This window comes from Oncorhynchus nerka, linkage group LG7, assembly GCF_034236695.1.
Source record: "Oncorhynchus nerka isolate Pitt River linkage group LG7, Oner_Uvic_2.0, whole genome shotgun sequence".
In the NCBI taxonomy this organism is placed as follows: Eukaryota; Metazoa; Chordata; class Actinopteri; order Salmoniformes; family Salmonidae; genus Oncorhynchus; species Oncorhynchus nerka.
In genome coordinates, this window is record NC_088402.1 from 51476745 (window position 1) to 51495182 (window position 18438).

Sequence of the window (18438 nt, forward strand, 5' to 3'; positions counted from 1 at the left end):
GGAGGGGAGAAAAGAGAAGAGAAGAGGGGAGAGGAGCAGGTGTTGGCAGCACTGAGAGCGTTCCAGATGTCTCTCCTGTCAGGCTCCAGTCAGTTACAGTAGTATAATGTATGTATTGTGGACACACTCAGTTGAACCTTTTAAGGATGACTCAGGACGGTGGCATTATGAAAGCCCCCATTCACATGGCAGGCCTATAGCACAGGTGTGGAATGGATGGGGTGGCTGTACTGGTGGGGCGGTACGAGGGTAAGTGGATTATACCAACAAGTTCTCAAAGTTTCACTTTGAAGTTCTACGTATTATGGATGAACGTCAATTTTTTGACGCATTCATTCCGAGTGGTTAAGGTTAGGGCTATGGTTTGGGGAAAGATTAAAACAAAAATAATTCAAGAAAAACTGGTTTGTATTTGTTTCATGAGCATTGATGATATCCCAAAATGTTTTGTACGTAAAGCCATCAAGTTTGCAAGATATTTATCTTTCAAAACACAGAAATACAAACCAAAAGATCGTTTTTGGGTGTAATTTCCCTTAAAGACAACTTGCTATTTCAAGTATTTTCTTGCAAGAGCATTGTGTGCCGTGGTGTAGCGGTCAGAGCAGCGCACTTTGTTCTGAGCAGTGTGCTTTGACGCTGAGCATCGTGAGTTTGCGCCAGTGCTGGGCAATAGTTGTTCTTTTTTATAGGTGAGTGCCGAGGAAGGCATATAGGCATTCTCAGGACCTTTTCAAAACGAAGTCTATTTCTAGTGAACAGCCTGGATTATACATACACACACACATTATACACTATGGGTGCCTATGGAAGAGCCAGGACAATAGGAGCCTAGAAGCCAGCAGGCCCAGTAATGAGAGAGAGAGAGAGAGAGAGAGAGAGCTGTCCCACATTCAACAGTAATTAGATCCATGTCTTTACCCTGCACTCACTGCCCAGTCAGACAGTGCTGCCTTTGTACAACACACACACACACACACACGTGCGCGCGCACGCACACACACACACACACACACCGTTTCTGTCTCTGTGTTATGTGTTCGATATGAATAACAGGGACAAAGTGATCAAGAGGTACAGTAGTGAGGGTAGCTAGAGTGAGGGTAGATAGGGAGAATTACCATAACAGTAAAAAGAAGAATCAGAGATAAAGAGATTAAAAGAGTAGGAGACAGGAGACACTGAATAGAATCCAAACACTCATCAATGGACAATGTGTTCTCCTCAGTGGATCAGCTTTGCTCACTCACATCCATAGCAGCTGGTACAGCACAAGGACAATGGCATCTGACATCTCAGTGTATAAAACTGGTGTGTGTGTTTCGGTCTATGCGTGTGTATTCCCTTTGTGTGTGTGTGTGTGTGTGTGTGTGTGTGTGTGTGTGTGTGTGTGTGTGTGTGTGTGTGTGTGTGTGTGGACTGGAGGCCTTGGCAGAGATGTGTCATTGGCAGTACAGCAAAAGCTGCTCAGAGTTCAGAGGTGGTCTGTCTGATAAAGAGCTGTTGAGTGGGGAGCAGGGTGATGGGGTGCTAGAGAGGGTTGGTTGGTGGGCTTAGGTCATCAGGCCCTGTCCTGATCACAACTGAAAAGAGGAGGGGATGGGAGGGAGGGAGGAAGGAGGGAGGGAGGGAGGGGAAGAGTAAATTAGATCATAGTGGAGTTCTCTGTGATCCAACTGAGAAACATGTGACTTCCTATCGACTCAGAGACACACAGGGATGGAAAACACATGCACTGGTCGTGTAGCAGACACATTTTCCAAAGTGACTTTGACAACATTGACAGAGACACATAATATTCAGAACATGTAGCCCCCATGCAAAATGAAAGATATAACCCTAATGTTGCTAGCTCCGTGTGGGGGTGGGAGAAGAGGGGGAGGCAAAGCCTGGAGATGATGACAGACAAGGCAGTGCCCACTGGGACATGCTGCTGGGACATGAGATGTCAGGGTCAGGGGTATAGCTTCCGGGGATCTGGTGGGGTGAAGAGGAGTGGAGATGGGGAGATCCTCGTACTTCTACCTTGTGTGTGTGTCTGCGCGTACAGTTGAAATTCAACAAAAACGTTTGGTATCCACACCTTGTTATTGTATTTTCAACATTACAATTTTAATTGAGAAAATAAAGACAAATGGCATGGACAAAGTGATTGGCACCAATTGGTTGCACTGCCATTTGCCAAGATTACTAGCCTATTCAAGCCTTTCGTATCGTTTGAGATCCCCAAAGATTGGAAAGCTGCCGCGGTCATCCCTCTTTTCAAAGGGGGAGACACTCTAGACCCAAACTGTTACAGACCTAATATCCATCCTGCCCTGCCTTTCTAAAATCTTGTAAATGAGAACTTGTTCTCAACTGGCTTACCTGGTTGAATAAAGGTGAAATTAAAAAACATTTAAAATGAAAAGATAACTGCCAACAAATACGGTGGGGTTGCTTTGCTGCCTCTGGTACTGGGAGCCTTGAATGTGCACAAGGCATCATGACATCTTCAGATTATCAGGTGTTTTTGTAGTCCAATGTTTAACCCAGTGTCTAAAAACTGGGTCTCCATTGAAGGTTGTGGGTCTTCTCAGCAGGACAACGACCCCAAACACACATCCAAAATCACCAAGGAATGGTTAAGAAGAGATGCTGGACTGTTCTTCAGTGGCCAGCGAAGAGTCCAGATCTGAAACGCCCTAAACCTATGGCGAGCTCTGAAAACAGAAGTTGGTGGAGGGCATCCCTTAAATATTGAGGAATTAGAGCAGTTTGCTGCTGAAAAGTGGGCCAAATTGTCAGTAGAAAAGTGCAGCAAGCTACAATAAGCGTTTGTCTGCAGTTATCTTGGCCAAAGGTGGTGTAACCAAGTACTAGCTGCCAATACATTTGTCCATGCCATTTGTCTTTATTTTCTAATTGAACATTGTAAACTTAAGTTTACAAAAATGTATTTGGTTGTGCAAGGTTTTAATCCAATAAAAATATGTGGTTACCTAACTTTTTATTTTTACATTTCAACTTATTTCAGAAGAAATAGGGAATTATTTAAGAAGAAGTGCAAGGGTGCCAATATATTTGGCCACAACTGTATGTGTGCATATGTGGTGTGAGTGTGTACTCCACCTCATGAGATCCAGATGAGAGGAGGAGAGGAGGAGAGGAGAGATGCGTCTCTAGGGTTCGGAGAGGAAGAGAGCGAAAAGGGTATTGTAAAGCTGTCAGCACCTGTCAGCACCACATGCTGTAGCGCCAGAACCACATGCATCTCTCAATCATAGGGCTGTAGCACCAGAACCACATGCATCTCTCAATCATAGGGCTGTAGCACCAGAACCACATGCATCTCTCAATCATAGGGTTGTAGCACCAGCACCACATGCATCTCTCAATCATAAGGCTGTAGCACCAGAACCACATGCATCTCTCAATCATAAGGCTGTAGCACCAGAACCACATGCATCTCTCAATCATAGGGCTGTAGCACCAGAACCACATGCATCTCTCAATCATAAGGCTGTAGCACCAGAACCACATGCATCTCTCAATCATAGGGCTGTAGCACCAGAACCACATGCATCTCTCAATCATAGGGCTGTAGCACCAGAACCACATGCATCTCTCAATCATAGGGCTGTAGCACCAGAAGCACATGCATCTCTCAATCATAGGGCTGTAGCACCAGAACTACATGCATCTCTCAATCATAAGGCTGTAGCACCAGAACCACATGCATCTCTCAATCATAGGGCTGTAGCACCAGAACCACATGCATCTCTCAATCATAGGGCTGTAGCACCAGAACCACATGCATCTCTCAATCATAGGGCTGTAGCACCAGAAGCACATGCATCTCTCAATCATAGGGCTGTAGCACCAGCACCACATGCATCTCTCAATCATAAGGCTGTAGCACCAACACCACATGCATCTCTCAATCATAGGGCTGTAGCACCAGCACCACATGCATCTCTCAATCACAAGGCGGTAGCACCAGCACCACATGCATCTCTCATTCATAGGGCTGTAGCACCAGCACCACATGCATCTCTCAATCATAGGGCTGTAGCACCAGAACCACATGCATCTCTCAATCATAGGGCGGTAGCACCAGAACCACATGCATCTCTCAATCATAAGGCTGTAGCACCAACACCATGTGCATCTCTCAGTCATAGGGCGGTAGCACCAGCACCACATGCATCTCTCAATCATAGGGCTGTAGCATCAGCACCACATGCATCTCTCAATCATAAGGCTGTAGCACCATCACCACATGCATCTCTAAATCATAAGGCTATATCACCAGCCCCACTAGTAGCTCTCAATCGTAGGGCTGTAGCACCATCACCACCTGCATCTCTCAATCATAAGGCTGTAGCACCAGAACCACATGCATCTCTCAATCATAAGGCTTTAGCACCAGCAGCACATACGTCTCTCAATCATAAGGCTGTAGCACCAGCACCACATGCATCTCTCAATCATAGGGCTGTAGCACCAGCACCACAAGTAGCTCTCAATCATAAGGTTGTAGCACCAGCACCACATGCATCTCTCAATCATAGGGCTGTAGCACCAGCACCACATGCATCTCTCAATCATAAGGCTGTAGCACCAGCACCACATGAATCTCTCAATCATAAGGCTGTAGCACCAGCACCACATGAATCTCTCAATCATAAGGCTGTAGCACCAGCACCACATGCATCTCTCAATCATAAGGCTGTAGCACCAGCACCACATGCATCTCTCAATCATAAGGCTTTAGCACCAGCACCACATGAATCTCTCAATCATAAGGCTGTAGCACCACATGCATCTCTCAATCATAAGGCTGTAGCACCAGCACCACATGCATCTCTCAATCATAAGGCTGTAGCACCAGCACCACATGCATCTCTCAATCATAAGGCTGTAGCACCAGCACCACATGAATCTCTCAATCATAAGGCTGTAGCACCAGCACCACATGCATCTCTCAATCATAAGGCTGTAGCACCAGCACCACATGCATCTCTCAATCATAAGGCTGTAGCACCAGCACCACATGCATCTCTCAATCATAAGGCTTTAGCACCAGCACCACATGCATCTCTCAATCATAAGGCTGTAGCACCAGCACCACATGCATCTCTCAATCATAAGGCTGTAGCACCAGCACCACATGCATCTCTCAATCATAAGGCTGTATCACCAGCACCACATGCATCTCTCAATCATAAGGCTTTAGCACCAGCACCACATGAATCTCTCAATCATAAGGCTGTAGCACCACATGCATCTCTCAATCATAAGGCTGTAGCACCAGCACCACATGCATCTCTCAATCATAAGGCTGTAGCACCAGCACCACATGCATCTCTCAATCATAATGCTGTAGCACCAGCACCACATGTAGCTCTCTAGCAGTGTAGTCCATGTGCCACATGAAGGAGACATCCATTCAGAGAACCACATGGAGAACATGGATGGATGTGTCTGTCTCACTACATCATCCAAGGATGTATAAGGGTGAATATGTCAGGACTCAAGACTGTGATAGACAGTCTGTCCATCTGTCTGTCTGCCTGCCTGTCTGTTCTACCTTCTGTCAGACTCATTATAGTGTGTGTGCATTTGTGTTTGTGGTGTTCTGTTTGTCTCATCCTGTTTGTGTGTTTACGTGTTCCAGTGGAACACGATACAGAGCTCCTACCCGTCAGGCGGCACCACCGAGAGTTCCGTTTCGACCTATCACGTATTCCTGAGGGGGAAGCGGTCACCACTGCAGAGTTCCGCATCTATAAGGACTTCATCCACGAACGCTTTGACAATGAAACCTTCCGCATCAGTGTCTACCAGGTGCTGGAGGAACACATTGACAGGTGAGGGTGTGTATGTGTGTGTGTGTGTGTGTGTGTGTGTGTGTGTGTGTGTGTGTGTGTGTGTGTGTGTGTGTGTGTGTGTGTGTGTGTGTGTGTGTGTGTGTGTGTGTGTGTGTGTGTGTGTGTGTGTGTGTGAGTGTGTGGTAAAATAATGAAAATTCAGTCCCCACAAGGAAAAATACTATTTTAGGCTTAGGGTTTAGGTTTAGGGTTAGGGGATAGGTTTAGTTTTAGGTTTAGGGATAGGGGATTGGGGTTAAGGTTAGGGTTAGGGTTAACATGAGGGTTAGGGTTAGATAAAGGGTTAAGGTTATGGGTTTGGGATAATATCATTTATATTGTCTGAACCAGAGCTCTATGACACACTATGCCCTCTGTCAGTAGAATAACCCTGGTCTGGGAGGAATTAATAGATACATGAAGAAGAAAGGATATAATATCAGAAAGGAAAATGAGGAGAAAAAGAGAACAACATCCCACATTAAAACAGTGGTAGTGAGTTGGACACTGAAATGGTTTTCTCTTATGTGTGTTTCTTTCTATCTCTTTCTATGCCTCTCTTGCTCTCTCTCACTCTCCCCGCCTCTCTCTCTGCCTCTCTCTCTCTCTCTCTCTCTCTCTCTCTCTCTCTCTCTCTCTCTCTCAATTCAATTTAGTTTATTGGCATGGGAAACATATGTTAACATTGCCAAAGGAAGTGAAGTAGATAATAAACAAAATTGAAATAAACAATAAAAATGACAGTAAACATTACACACAAAATGAATGAAAACATTTCAAATGTCATATTATGTCTATATACAGTGTTTTGACGATGTGCAAATAGTTTAAGTATAAAATGGAAAATAAATAAACATAAATATTGGTTGTATTTACAATGGTGTTTGTTCTTCACAGGTTGCCCTTTCCTTGTGGCAACAGGTCACACATCTTGCTGCTGTGATGGCACACTGTGGTATTTCACCCAATAGATATGGGAGTTTATCAAAATTGGATCTGTGTAATCTGAGGGAAATATGTGTCTCCAATATGGTCATACATTTCGCTGGAGGTTAGGAAGTGCAGCTCAGTTTCCACCTCATTTTGTTGGCAGTGTGCACATAGCCTGTCTACTCTTGAGAGCCAGGTCTGCCTACGGCGGCCTTTCTCAATAGCAAGGCTATGCTCATTGAGTCTGTACATAGTCAAAGCTTTCATTAAGTTTGGGTCAGTCACAGTGGTCAGGTATTCTGCCACTGTGTACTCTCTGTTTAGGGCCAAAAAGCATTCTAGTTTGCTCAGTTTTTTTGTTAATTATTTTCAATATGTCAAGTAATTATATTTTTGTTTTCTCATGATTTGGTTTGGTCTAATTGTGTTGCTGTCCCGGGGCACTGTGGTGTCTGTTTGTGTTTGTGAACAGAGCCCCAGGACCAGCTTGCTTTAGGGGACTCTTCTCCAGATTCATCTCTCTGTAGGTGATGGCTTTGTTATGGAAGTTTCGGGAATCGCTTCCTTTTAGGTGGTTGTGGAATTTAATGTCTATTTTCCTGACTTTGGTAATTAGTGGGTATCGGCCTAATTCTGCTCTGCATGCATTATTTGGTGTTTTACATTGTACACAGAGGGTATTTTTGCAGAATTCTGCATGCAGAGTCTCAATTTGGTGTTTGTCACATTTTATGAATTCTTGGTTGGTGAGCGGACCCCAGACAACCATAAAGGGCAATGGGTTCTATAACTCATTCAAGTATTTTTTAGACAGATCCTAATTGATACATCAAATTTTATGTTCTTTGATGGCATATAAGGTCTTTCATGCCTTGTCTCAGCTTGTTCACAGCTTTGTGGAAGTTACCTGTGGTGCTGATGTTTAGGCCAAGGTATGTATAGTTTTTTGTGTGCTCTAGTGCTGTGGTTCCCAAACTTTTTATAGTCCTGTACCACTTCAAACATTCAGCCTTCAGCTGCGTACCCCCTTTAGCACCAGGGTCAGCACACTCTCAAATGTTGCTTTTTTGGCATCAATGTAATCCTGCCACACACACACACACACACACACACACTATTACATTTACATTTAACATTTAAGTCATTTAGCAGACGCTCTTATCCAGAGCGACTTACATGCATTTATTAAACATAAGAATGAGTGTGAGTTTTTGTCACAACCTGGCTCGTGGGAAGTGACAGAGAGCTCTTATAGGACCAGGGCACAAATAATAATATTATAATAATCAATTATTTTGCTCTTTATTTAGCCATCTTACATATGAAACCTTATTTGTTCATCAAAAATGGTGAATAACTCACCACAGGTTGGGAAGGATGTGCTTGTAAGGATGCACATAACTCTGCAATGTTGTGTTGTATTGGAGAGAGTCTCAGTCTTAAATCATTTTCCACACGCAGTCTGTGCCTGTATTTAGTTTCATGCTAGTGAGGGCCGAGAATCCACTCTCACATATGTACGTGGTTGCAAATGGTATCCGTGTCTTAACAGCGCGATTTGCCAAGGCAGGATACTCTGAGCGCAGCCCTATCCATAAATCTGGCAGTGGCTTCTGCTTAAAATAAATCTTCACAGAACCCCTTGTTGCAATTTGATGAGAATCTCTAGTTCAGATATTGGTAAGTGGACTGGAGGCAGGGCATCAAAGGGATAATGGATCTAGTTGCTTGTGTCGTGAGTTTCGGGAAAGTACCTGCATAATTGCGCACCCAACTCACTCAGGTGCTTTGCTATATCACATTTGACATTGTCCGTAAACTAGAGTTAATTTGCACACAAAATATCATACAATGATGGAAAGACCTGTGTGTTGTTCTTGTTAATGCAGACAGAGAAGAGCTCCAAAAACCTCTTAAGGATCAGACCCTTTTTTTCAAATTTAGCCTAAAATGACATACCCAAATCTAACTGCCTGTAGCTGAGGAACTGAAAAAAGGATATGCATATTCTTGATACCATTTGAAAAGAAACATTTTGAAGTTTGTGGAAATGTGAAATTAATGTAGGAGAATATAACACATTAGATCTGTTAAAAGATAATACAAAGAAAACAACATGCATTCTTTTGTATTTTTTTGTTGTTCCATCATCTTTGAAATGTAAGAGAAAGGCCATTATCTGACTTAGGACTCTAGTTGCAATTTAGATTTTGGCCACTATATGGCAGCAGTGTATGTGCAAAGTGTTAGACTGATCCAATGAACCATTGCATTTATGTTCAAAATGTTGTATCAGGTCTGCCAAAATGTGCCTATTTGGTTAACCAGGTTAACAATTTTCACTCTAGTGTCCAAAACATCTTTCAAGCTGTCAGGCATTCCCTTGGCAGCAAAAGCTTCTCAGTGGATGCTGCAGTGTACCCAAGTGGCATCGGAAGTAACTCCTTGCATGCGCGTTACCACTCATCTCTGTCTCCCTGTCATGGCTTTTGCGCCATCAGTACAGATACCAACACATCTTGACCACCAAAGTCCATTTGATGTGTCACAAAGCTGTTAAAAAATATCCTCTCCAGTTGTCCTGGTTTCCAACTGTTTTCAGAAGAGGATATCTTCCTTAATTGACCCCCTATAAACATATAAACACCCCCTGGACATATACCAGGAGCTGTGCCAGTCCTGCCACGTTTGTTGACTCATCCAGCTGTAATGCATAGAATTTACTTGCTTGTATGCGCAGCAGTAATTGTTTCAAAACATCTCCTGCCATGATGTGCTGTGAAACAGGGTTGTTTGATGAAGGCGTTTGTCATGCCAACGGCCGTTCTCCATCTCTGGCGCTCGAGGGTGCCAGGCTGCTCTTCATTACGCACACCTGTTACCATCATTACGCAGTGCTCATTGGACACGCCTGGACTCCTTCATGTTGTTGATTGCCCGTCTATAATTGTCTGCTCCCCCGTTTGTTCCCTGTGTCAGCATTGATGGTGTTATTTCGTCCCCTGTCCAGACGCTGTTCCTGTCCTGCTTCATTTCTGTTGTTTAATAAATGTTCTCTCTGTACCTGCTTCTTGCCTCCAGCGTCGATCCTTACAGCATTGTCTGTATAGTTTTTGTTGTCCTTTTCCCCTAGCATTGTCGCAACCATATCCACGGCAGCAGGTATAATTAAGTCCTCCACAATGGTATGGGGCTTGCCTGTCCTAGCCACTCGGTAGCGCACCATGTAAAATGATTTTAGCCCATTCTTATTAATGGTATTTGTTGCTTTTATTCATGTCTTACTACTCGAAAGTCATCTTAATTCTCGCTCCAAAAACTCCAGAGGCTTATTTGTCAAATGGTCATGTTTTGTTTCTAAATATCTGCGCAAGAGTGAAGGTTTCATTGAGTTCTGAGATAGTACTTTTGCACATATAACACACTGTGGCTGAGGAAAGACAATATAAGTGAACCTCAAATCAATGTAGTTCTCATCATATTTGCGCTTCATCGATGGTCCAACGTCCCTTTCGGTGCTTTCCCGGGTAAGGGGGCAGTAGCTCTTTGGCTGCATCAGATTCACAACTGTCAGTGTTCATGCTAGCTGGGCTAACAACAAATGTAGAATTACTGATGCTTGGATGTGCTCGTGGAAGCTGAACAACTTGTGTCGTTGACAGGTGTTGGTAGGAGCTGGTATGTGTCTCCATACTTTTTTTACCATATCTATATTTTCGAGCAAACGGAATGAGCAGTAGCTACGTTTGGATACATACGGACCGTTAGTGAAATTCCAGCGAGAGAGTAATGGTTAATGTGATTGGATGTTAATTATTTGACTAGGCAACCTGTATTTGACATTGTGTTGTTATTTCGATTGAACACTAGATGGTTTAATTACATTTTTGGCAGTGAAAAGAGGCTACTCAGGCAAGAAAAAACACCACCCAAATGTATAGCCCTGTTGGAAAATCTAAATGTACTGTTTTAAAATGTGTACCACATTTTTATTTGGTGTACCCCCGACGGCATTGCGTACCCCAGTTTGGGAATAGCTGCGCTCGCCAATTTGTTGATATATATGTTGAAGAGGGTGTGGCTTAAGCTGCATCCCTGTCTCACCCCACAGCCATGTGAAAAGAAATATGTGTGTTTTTAGCCTATTTTAACCACACACTTGTTGTTTGAGTTCATGGATTTGATAATGTTGTATGTTTTTCCCCCAACACAACTTTCCATCAATTTGTATAACAGACCATCATGCCAATATGAGATTAAAGCTTTTTTGAAAACTACAAAGCATGAGAAGACTTTGCCTTTGTTTTGGTTTGTTTGTTTGTCAATTAGGATGTGCAGGCTGAATACGTGGTCTGTCGTACTGTAATTTGGTAAAAAGCCAATTTGGCATTTGCTCAGTACATCGTTTTCACTGAGGAAATGTACGAGTCTCTCTCTCTCTTTCTTTCTTTCTTTCTTTCTTTCTTTCTTTCTTTCTTTCTTTCTTTCTTTCTTTCTTTCTTTCTTTCTCTCTCTCTCTCTCTCTCTCTCTCTCTCTCTCTCTCTCTGTTTCTCTCTCTCTCTCTTTCTTTTACTCTCTCGCTGTCCCTTGTTCTCGGTTTCTTTCTCTGCCTCTCTCTCTCTCTCTCTCTCTCTGCCTCTCTCTCTTTCTCTCTGCCTCTCTCTCTCTCCCTCGTTCTCTGTTTCTTTCTCTCCCTCTCCCTCTCTCTGGTTCTCCCCCTTAATTCCAGTGTGTGATGGACAGTGTGTTCAGTATGCAGTCGTTTATAAAGCCATTATTGTCAATTAAGGAAATGAAGTGTTCCCCTGGGCTTCACCATCTGGACCCCTCCCTCCCTCTCTTTCTCCCTCTCTTTCTCTATCGCCCTGATCACTCTTCTCCTCAGTTCCATGCTTCACTCGCTCAACCTCACACAATCAAACGTCCTTTCTATGTATGCAGGCTTGTGTGTGAGTGTGTGTCTTTGTCTGTGTGTTTGTCTGTGTGTTTTTACTCATGCGTGTGTGTGTTTCTCCTCCAGGGAGTCAGACCTGTTTCTGTTGGACTCGAGGGTCATCTGGGCGGCTGAGGACGGCTGGCTGGTGTTTGATTTGACAGTGACCAGTAACCAATGGGTCTTGAACCCTGGACACAACCTGGGCCTGCAGCTGGCTCTGGAGAGTACTGACGGTGAGTAGAAGCAGGCCCAGCACCCAGAGGGAGCTCTCTAAATCACAACAACTGTATGAGGGTTCAAACTCAATAGGCACATTGGCCCATATCAATATAGCGTCCGAGTACTGATCTAGGATCAGGTCCCCCAAAAAGATGTTGCATGAAGCTTATTACATGATTCAATGTTTTTTTCTTTCTTATTTTCACTGCTTCGGGGATAGAGTTCCCAAAACGTCTGTGTACGCTATACCTGATGCAGTGCAAATAATTCAGAACAGTGAATAATGAAGTAAGCTTTATGCAACATATTTTTGAGTGTGAACCCATTACACCTCTTTGTTTGCCTGGATTCATTTAAGGACACGAGACCGCACGAACAGTATGACCTCAGTGCATACCAATGTCACATGCTCTACCAGCACACAGCACAGAGACAGAAGACATTGATAGAGAATACAGGCCTTCGTTATTTAACATCATTCACTATACCCTCATCATCATTATGACTCATTCAGAAGAGATTAAAACCAACAACATGTAGCGTGGATATATTTCTACCCTGGAAATGTCAGGATGTCTCTCATCGACAAACAATAACAACAACAGCAGCATCAACAGTAGCACAGCATGACAGTGTTTCTGAGGAGACTGTTATCTCAGTGGTGATAGCAGGATGTTAGGGGCTGTTTGTGTATGTGTGTATGTCTTTGTGTGTGTGCGTGTGTTGGGAGGGAGTATGGGCACAGGCGTGTGCTGACAGGCGCGTGGGATGTCCTGTTGCCGTGGGCTGCTGGCAACCTGAGTTTACCTCGGCACCATCATCACAGGCACATTCCTCTGAGTGAACATCACACACACACACACACACACACACACACACACACACACACACACACACACACACACACACACACACACACACACACACACACACACACACACACACACACACACACAGACTAGACACAGTCAGATCCATTGGGAGAGAGTGTTCCTCTTTGATGTGTGGTACTACTTTGGTTCTTGATGTTTCCAAGGTCTAAACTGGGAGTGAATGAGAGAACGAGAGAGAGAGAGAGAGAGAGAGGGGGAGAGAAAGAGAGAGAGAGAGAGAGGGGGAGAGAAAGAGAGGGAGAGGGAGAGGGAGAAAGAAAGAAAGAAAGAAAGAAAGAAAGAAAGAAAGAAAGAAAGAAAGAAAGGAATTTAGGGAGGAAAACCTCATATTTGGGAAAACATCCATTTCAGGATTACACAGACTAAAGAAATGGTTCTCATTAGAAACTGAGTGGACCACACACACTTTAGATACACAGTCACACACACATAGTCACACACATAGTCACACACACACACACACACACACACACACACATAGTCACACACACATAGTCACACACACTTTAGATACACATTCACACACACATAGTCACACTACACACACACACACACACACACACACACACACACACACACACACACACACACACACACACACACACACACACACACGATACAAGTAAACATTTCATTGGACGGTGTATACCATGTGTATCCTGTACATACGACTAATACTACTTGAAACTTAAAACACACACACACACAGGCAATGTCTCTGACCCTTTGTCCACTGTGCCTCTCCCTGCAGGTGTGAGTGTGAACCCGCGGTTGGCAGGGCTGATCGGCCGCAGTGGTCCTCAGAATAAACAACCCTTCATGGTGGCTTTCTTCAAAGCCACCGAGGTGCACCTGCGCAGCATCCGCTCAGCAACAGGGGGCACCAAACAACGCAACCCCAACCGCTCCAAAGGGGCCAACAAGGGCCAGGAGGCACTCCGAGTGGCCAACATTGCAGGTAGGGACTGGGGGATGAGGGGTAAGGGAAGCTTAGGGAATGCACTGAAATTCCATTGTGATATGTTGGTATATGCTGGGGTAGTGACGCTGGCTCCAGGTGAAATGGGAGAGAGATGGAGGCCAGAGCTATTGCTGTCTAACACAGCCTCCTTACCAGAATTCTCCACATATCTCCAATGGCCGGCAAACATGCACACACGTACGCACACACACACACGCGCGCGCGCGCACACGCACGCACAACTCACGCACAAATCACACACATTTTCCCCCTCCAAACCACTCTGAGAATGCCTTTTTTTCTGAATATCCCGTAACAGATTGTACATAGTTCATAGGGACCTTACGGTGTGAGATGTGAGAGCGCTGTGTTTATGCAGAGCTCTGAAACATTACACCATAATGCCTGGGCTTCAAATAGCTGGCGTGTTTATTGACACGAGCCTTACGGAGTGGACAGACAGGGCCAAGAACCCGACATGAAGCGAAGGCAGGACCCACGTTTGTGGCAGAGTACATCTGCACTGTGTGTGAGGGGGGTGGGGGCTGGACCAGCCTAGCACACATGGGCCAAATGGGCCTGTTTGGAAGTTTGAATGGTCTCTTTTTTTTAAGAGTTGATGAGAACCAGTCGTTCATGATCATTCCCAATCCGAACAACTGACTGGGACAGAACCCATGAGGGTACGGGTTACCAGAGGGAGGGAGGGGAGGGAGGGAGGGAGGGAGAGAATGGAAAAGAGAGGGGAAAGAACGGAGTGGTGAAAGAGAACGGATTGGTGAAAGAGACGGTTGCAGGCTCTTTGTCCCCTCTCCCATGTGTTCTATGCCGTGGAAGGATACAGAAGGCACAAGGGTCAAGGTCCCTAAACCGTGAAGGTTTAGGCCTATAAAACATAGACTGATTCCATGTACAGTAAGATTCTATGTTTCCGTGCAATAATATTGACACTGTTTACCCCCAGAGAACAGCAGTGCTGATCAGAAGCAGGCGTGTAAGAAACACGAGCTCTACGTCAGCTTCAGAGATCTGGGGTGGCAGGTACCGAGTGCACCCCACACATTCCTCTATTTCTCCCCCTTCGCTTCTCTCCTTTTCTTTCATCCTCCCTCCCTCCCTCGCTATCTCTCCTTTTTTCTCACTCTCCTGCCTTTATCTCTTTCTCACTACTCTTTTCCCCCCTGTCCTCCCTAACGTCTTTTCTTAGCAGAGACCTAAATCCAAAGTGATTTACAGGGCCCAATGTTGTCCATGATATTCACTTCAACAGCTGGGTAAACAGTAGGATATGCTAAGGAGAGGTGCAGACTTATTGCCGTATTGGCTCCAGAGTAAAATATGCACAGTTAGTTCAGAGTTTAGAACCAGGAAGCTTGTTGTTACTACTACCATGACTACCGTGGAATGTATCGCATGCTGATTACACATTCACATGGAGGATAACGGTGTGCCTCTCTTTATCTGCCATCTCTCTCTCTCTCTCTCTCTCTCTCCCTCTCTCTCTCTCTCTCTCTCTCTCCCCCTCTCTCTCTCTCTCTCTCTCTCTCTCTCTCTCTCTCTCTCTCTCTCCCTCTCTCTCTCTCTCTCCCTCTCTCTCTCTCTCTCCCTCTCTCTCTCTCTCTCTCTCTCTCTCTCTCTCTCTCTCTCTCTCTCTCTCCCTCTCTCTCCCTCTCTCAGGACTGGATCATAGCTCCAGAGGGCTATGCAGCATACTACTGTGAGGGAGAGTGTGCCTTCCCTCTCAACTCCTATATGAACGCCACAAACCATGCCATCGTGCAGACACTAGTGAGTAACTAAGAACAATCGTTACTTTGTATTATCATTTGTGTCATTCGTGCAGTCAATGTACTAGAGAGCATCGACACAAAGACAAATGCATTAACATGCTATCATATTTGCTATCATAGTTATTTTCACTTGATGTTGTCTCCCTTACTCTAACTTCCACCTTTCTATTCCCTGTCCTTGTCCCCCCCTCCATGTGCAGGTCCACCTAATAAACCCAGACACCATTCCTAAGCCCTGCTGTGCCCCAACCCAGCTCCATGCCATCTCAGTGCTCTACTTTGACGACAGCTCCAATGTCATCCTCAAGAAGTACCGCAATATGGTGGTCAGAGCCTGTGGCTGCCATTAGACTACAGCCAACCTCTCAACACACACACACACACTCACGCACACATCTAAATATCCCTCAACGCAGGTCACTTTCATCGAGACTCTAGACTTTCTTCCCCAGATTCACCTGAATGGACACATGAATGGACTGCATTTCCCAGAGTGCCTTGCTGAGCTCCTGGACGGGAGCTACATGAGGACCGGGCAGACAATCATGCTTATTGAGTTCAACATGGAACACACACACACACATACTTCCTGTGCTTTCTACTGTGTATGAGACATTTTAAACAGTGATTGTATACACAGTTAACAATCTTTTGTTCATTTAAATGTTTTTTTATTGTATTTCACTCTGTTTTTCTAGATATTTTTGATCAATTACGTATTTGTATGTTTTTTATGACTGAATGGCTATAGGAAGTGTGGATGCTCTATGGACTCTTCATGGACCATACTGTGTAAATAGTTTTTTAAACAAAGAGAAGTGTATTTATTTCCTGGTCTTGGGCATGTTAAGGGTTTTTCTCCTGTGTCTCTCTCTCTCTCTCTCTCTCTCTCTCTCTCTCGCTCTTTCTCTTTCTCTTTCTCTTTCTCTTTCTCTCTCTCTCTCTTCCTCCTCTGTTTCTCACCATGCTAGCTCAGAGATTTGTTTTTCCTGCACAGTAACAGTGCTGAATCTATCATCAGTATGGACCTATCACTACAGCCTTGTCATGGGGAATAACTCAGCCTGTTCCTCTCCTTATTCCAAACATTGTCTTAAAGACGTAAAAGTTATTTTCAGAATGAAAATGCATTCATATACATACTGTAGCTCTTTTTATAAACTAGACTGACTTGAATGTTTTTTTTTTTACAATAAAAAGCAATAATACAGAGAGTGTTTCAGAAAAACAAAAGGAAGAGAAAGATTGGGGAATGAAAGAGAGAGAGAGAGAGCGAGAGAGAGAGATTGTGTCTAGGGTGTGTGTGTGTGTACATGTGTACCATTACCTTGAGCACCACGAGTCTGCTGTGTTCCAGGTGGTTTTAGGATGGTCTGTCGTTTTATCCTCTGCTGTAAAGGCTGATGTCTATCTCTTCCTTATTTAAGAGGACTATTTATTGAGAGCCGAGGCTGGTACTCTCTGCCAACGCAACAGTCTTTGTTTTACTGCAAAACTGGTTTAATAAAATCGGAGAAGCATCACTGACTGTCTGATAGTTGATTTCTACCACCCCTCCCTCCCTCCCTCCCTCCCTCCCTCCCTCCCTCCCTCCCTCCCTCCCTCCCTCCCTCCCTCCCTCCCTCCCTCCCTCCATTCCCCTATTTCCTCAGCTCTCTATTTTTCCTCTCTTCTCTTTCCTATCCCCTCTCACTCATCGTCCCTTTCCTCTCTTCTCTTTCCTCACTCCCCTTCCCCATTGCCTCGTTTTTCTCCCCTCTGTCTTCTCCAGCATCCTGTTTATTACATGGCCTGGCTTGGATTAGTGCTCCTCGCCATTCGCAGACTTCTTAATGCAGCTAAACTTAGCCTGTGTGTATGTGTGTGTGTTTCATGCCAAGAGTCTGGAGAACAGGGCAATGTTTCAGCCTCCTCTAGGTCAAACCTTTTACACATAGCAATCTGTAACAACCTAGGGACACGTTGGGACCAATTCCATTTAAATGAAGTTACTGACTTGGATTGGAACCAGCCCCAGTGTATGTCAGACCCCAGGTGTCAGGGGTCAATAGAGTGATAATATGGCTCTCAATCCTCTGCACCCAGAAGCTTTACTCCCCTACACCCACCTTCTGCATCCCCCAGCACTGCCCCCATGCTGCCTGCCCCCAAACTTGACCCCGAACACTGCCTGGCTTTAGCCCTCATCAACCCTCCATCCTCAAGACCTGACCTCCAGCAGCACTGCCAAGCACCAACCCCCTGTAGAAATGAATGAGTGATCCACTCATCCACTCATCCATCACCACCTCTGTCTCTGACTTCCTCCTGGTGTCACATTGTTTTATGTCCCTACAGGCTCCACTGTTACTTCATCAGACTGATGAAGAAAAGGAACAGTTCTGTTTATTTGCTTCCCCCCCCAGAGTCTGACACTTAATGACCCCATACATATACACACTCACAATTATGCCGCAGACACATACACACAAACACACTTGCTCCTCTACTCTGAGCTGCTCTAAGCTGGACATAGGAAAAGGGAGACCTGCCCCCTGGTGGTGAAGATTGTGTGTGTGTGTGTGTGTGTGTGTGTGTGTGTGTGTGTGTGTGTGTGTGTGTGTGTGTGTGTGTGTGTGTGTGTGCGTGCGTGCGTGCGTGCGTGCGTGTGTGTGTGTGTATCTGTGTGTGTGTGTTTGTGTGTGATATGAGCTCAACGGTCCTTGTTCTCGTACTTTCGGTAGGCCAGACATTCACAATGACATTGGCCTGTCCAAATACCTCTACTTGCGATCTAAATAGCAGGCATTTTGGGTATACAAAAATATAACATTTTACAGTATGTGACATTTAGAAAATGTAGTATGCACTGTACCA

At 44.8% G+C, this 18438-nt stretch overlaps 1 protein-coding gene across 1 annotated transcript in view; it reads left to right on the plus strand.

Annotated features, from left to right (window-relative positions):
- Positions 1–17105, plus strand: part of LOC115131890 (bone morphogenetic protein 7-like) — a 47658-nt gene extending 30553 nt beyond the window's left edge. Inside the window, exons 2-7 of the mRNA XM_029663960.2 lie at positions 5660–5852; positions 11804–11952; positions 13583–13789; positions 14757–14833; positions 15470–15580; positions 15783–17105. Of these exons, the coding sequence (XP_029519820.1) occupies positions 5660–5852; positions 11804–11952; positions 13583–13789; positions 14757–14833; positions 15470–15580; positions 15783–15932 (887 nt within the window). The 3' untranslated portion in view covers positions 15933–17105. The remainder of the gene's footprint in view (positions 1–5659; positions 5853–11803; positions 11953–13582; positions 13790–14756; positions 14834–15469; positions 15581–15782) is intronic.
- Positions 17106–18438: the final 1333 nt, after the last annotated feature.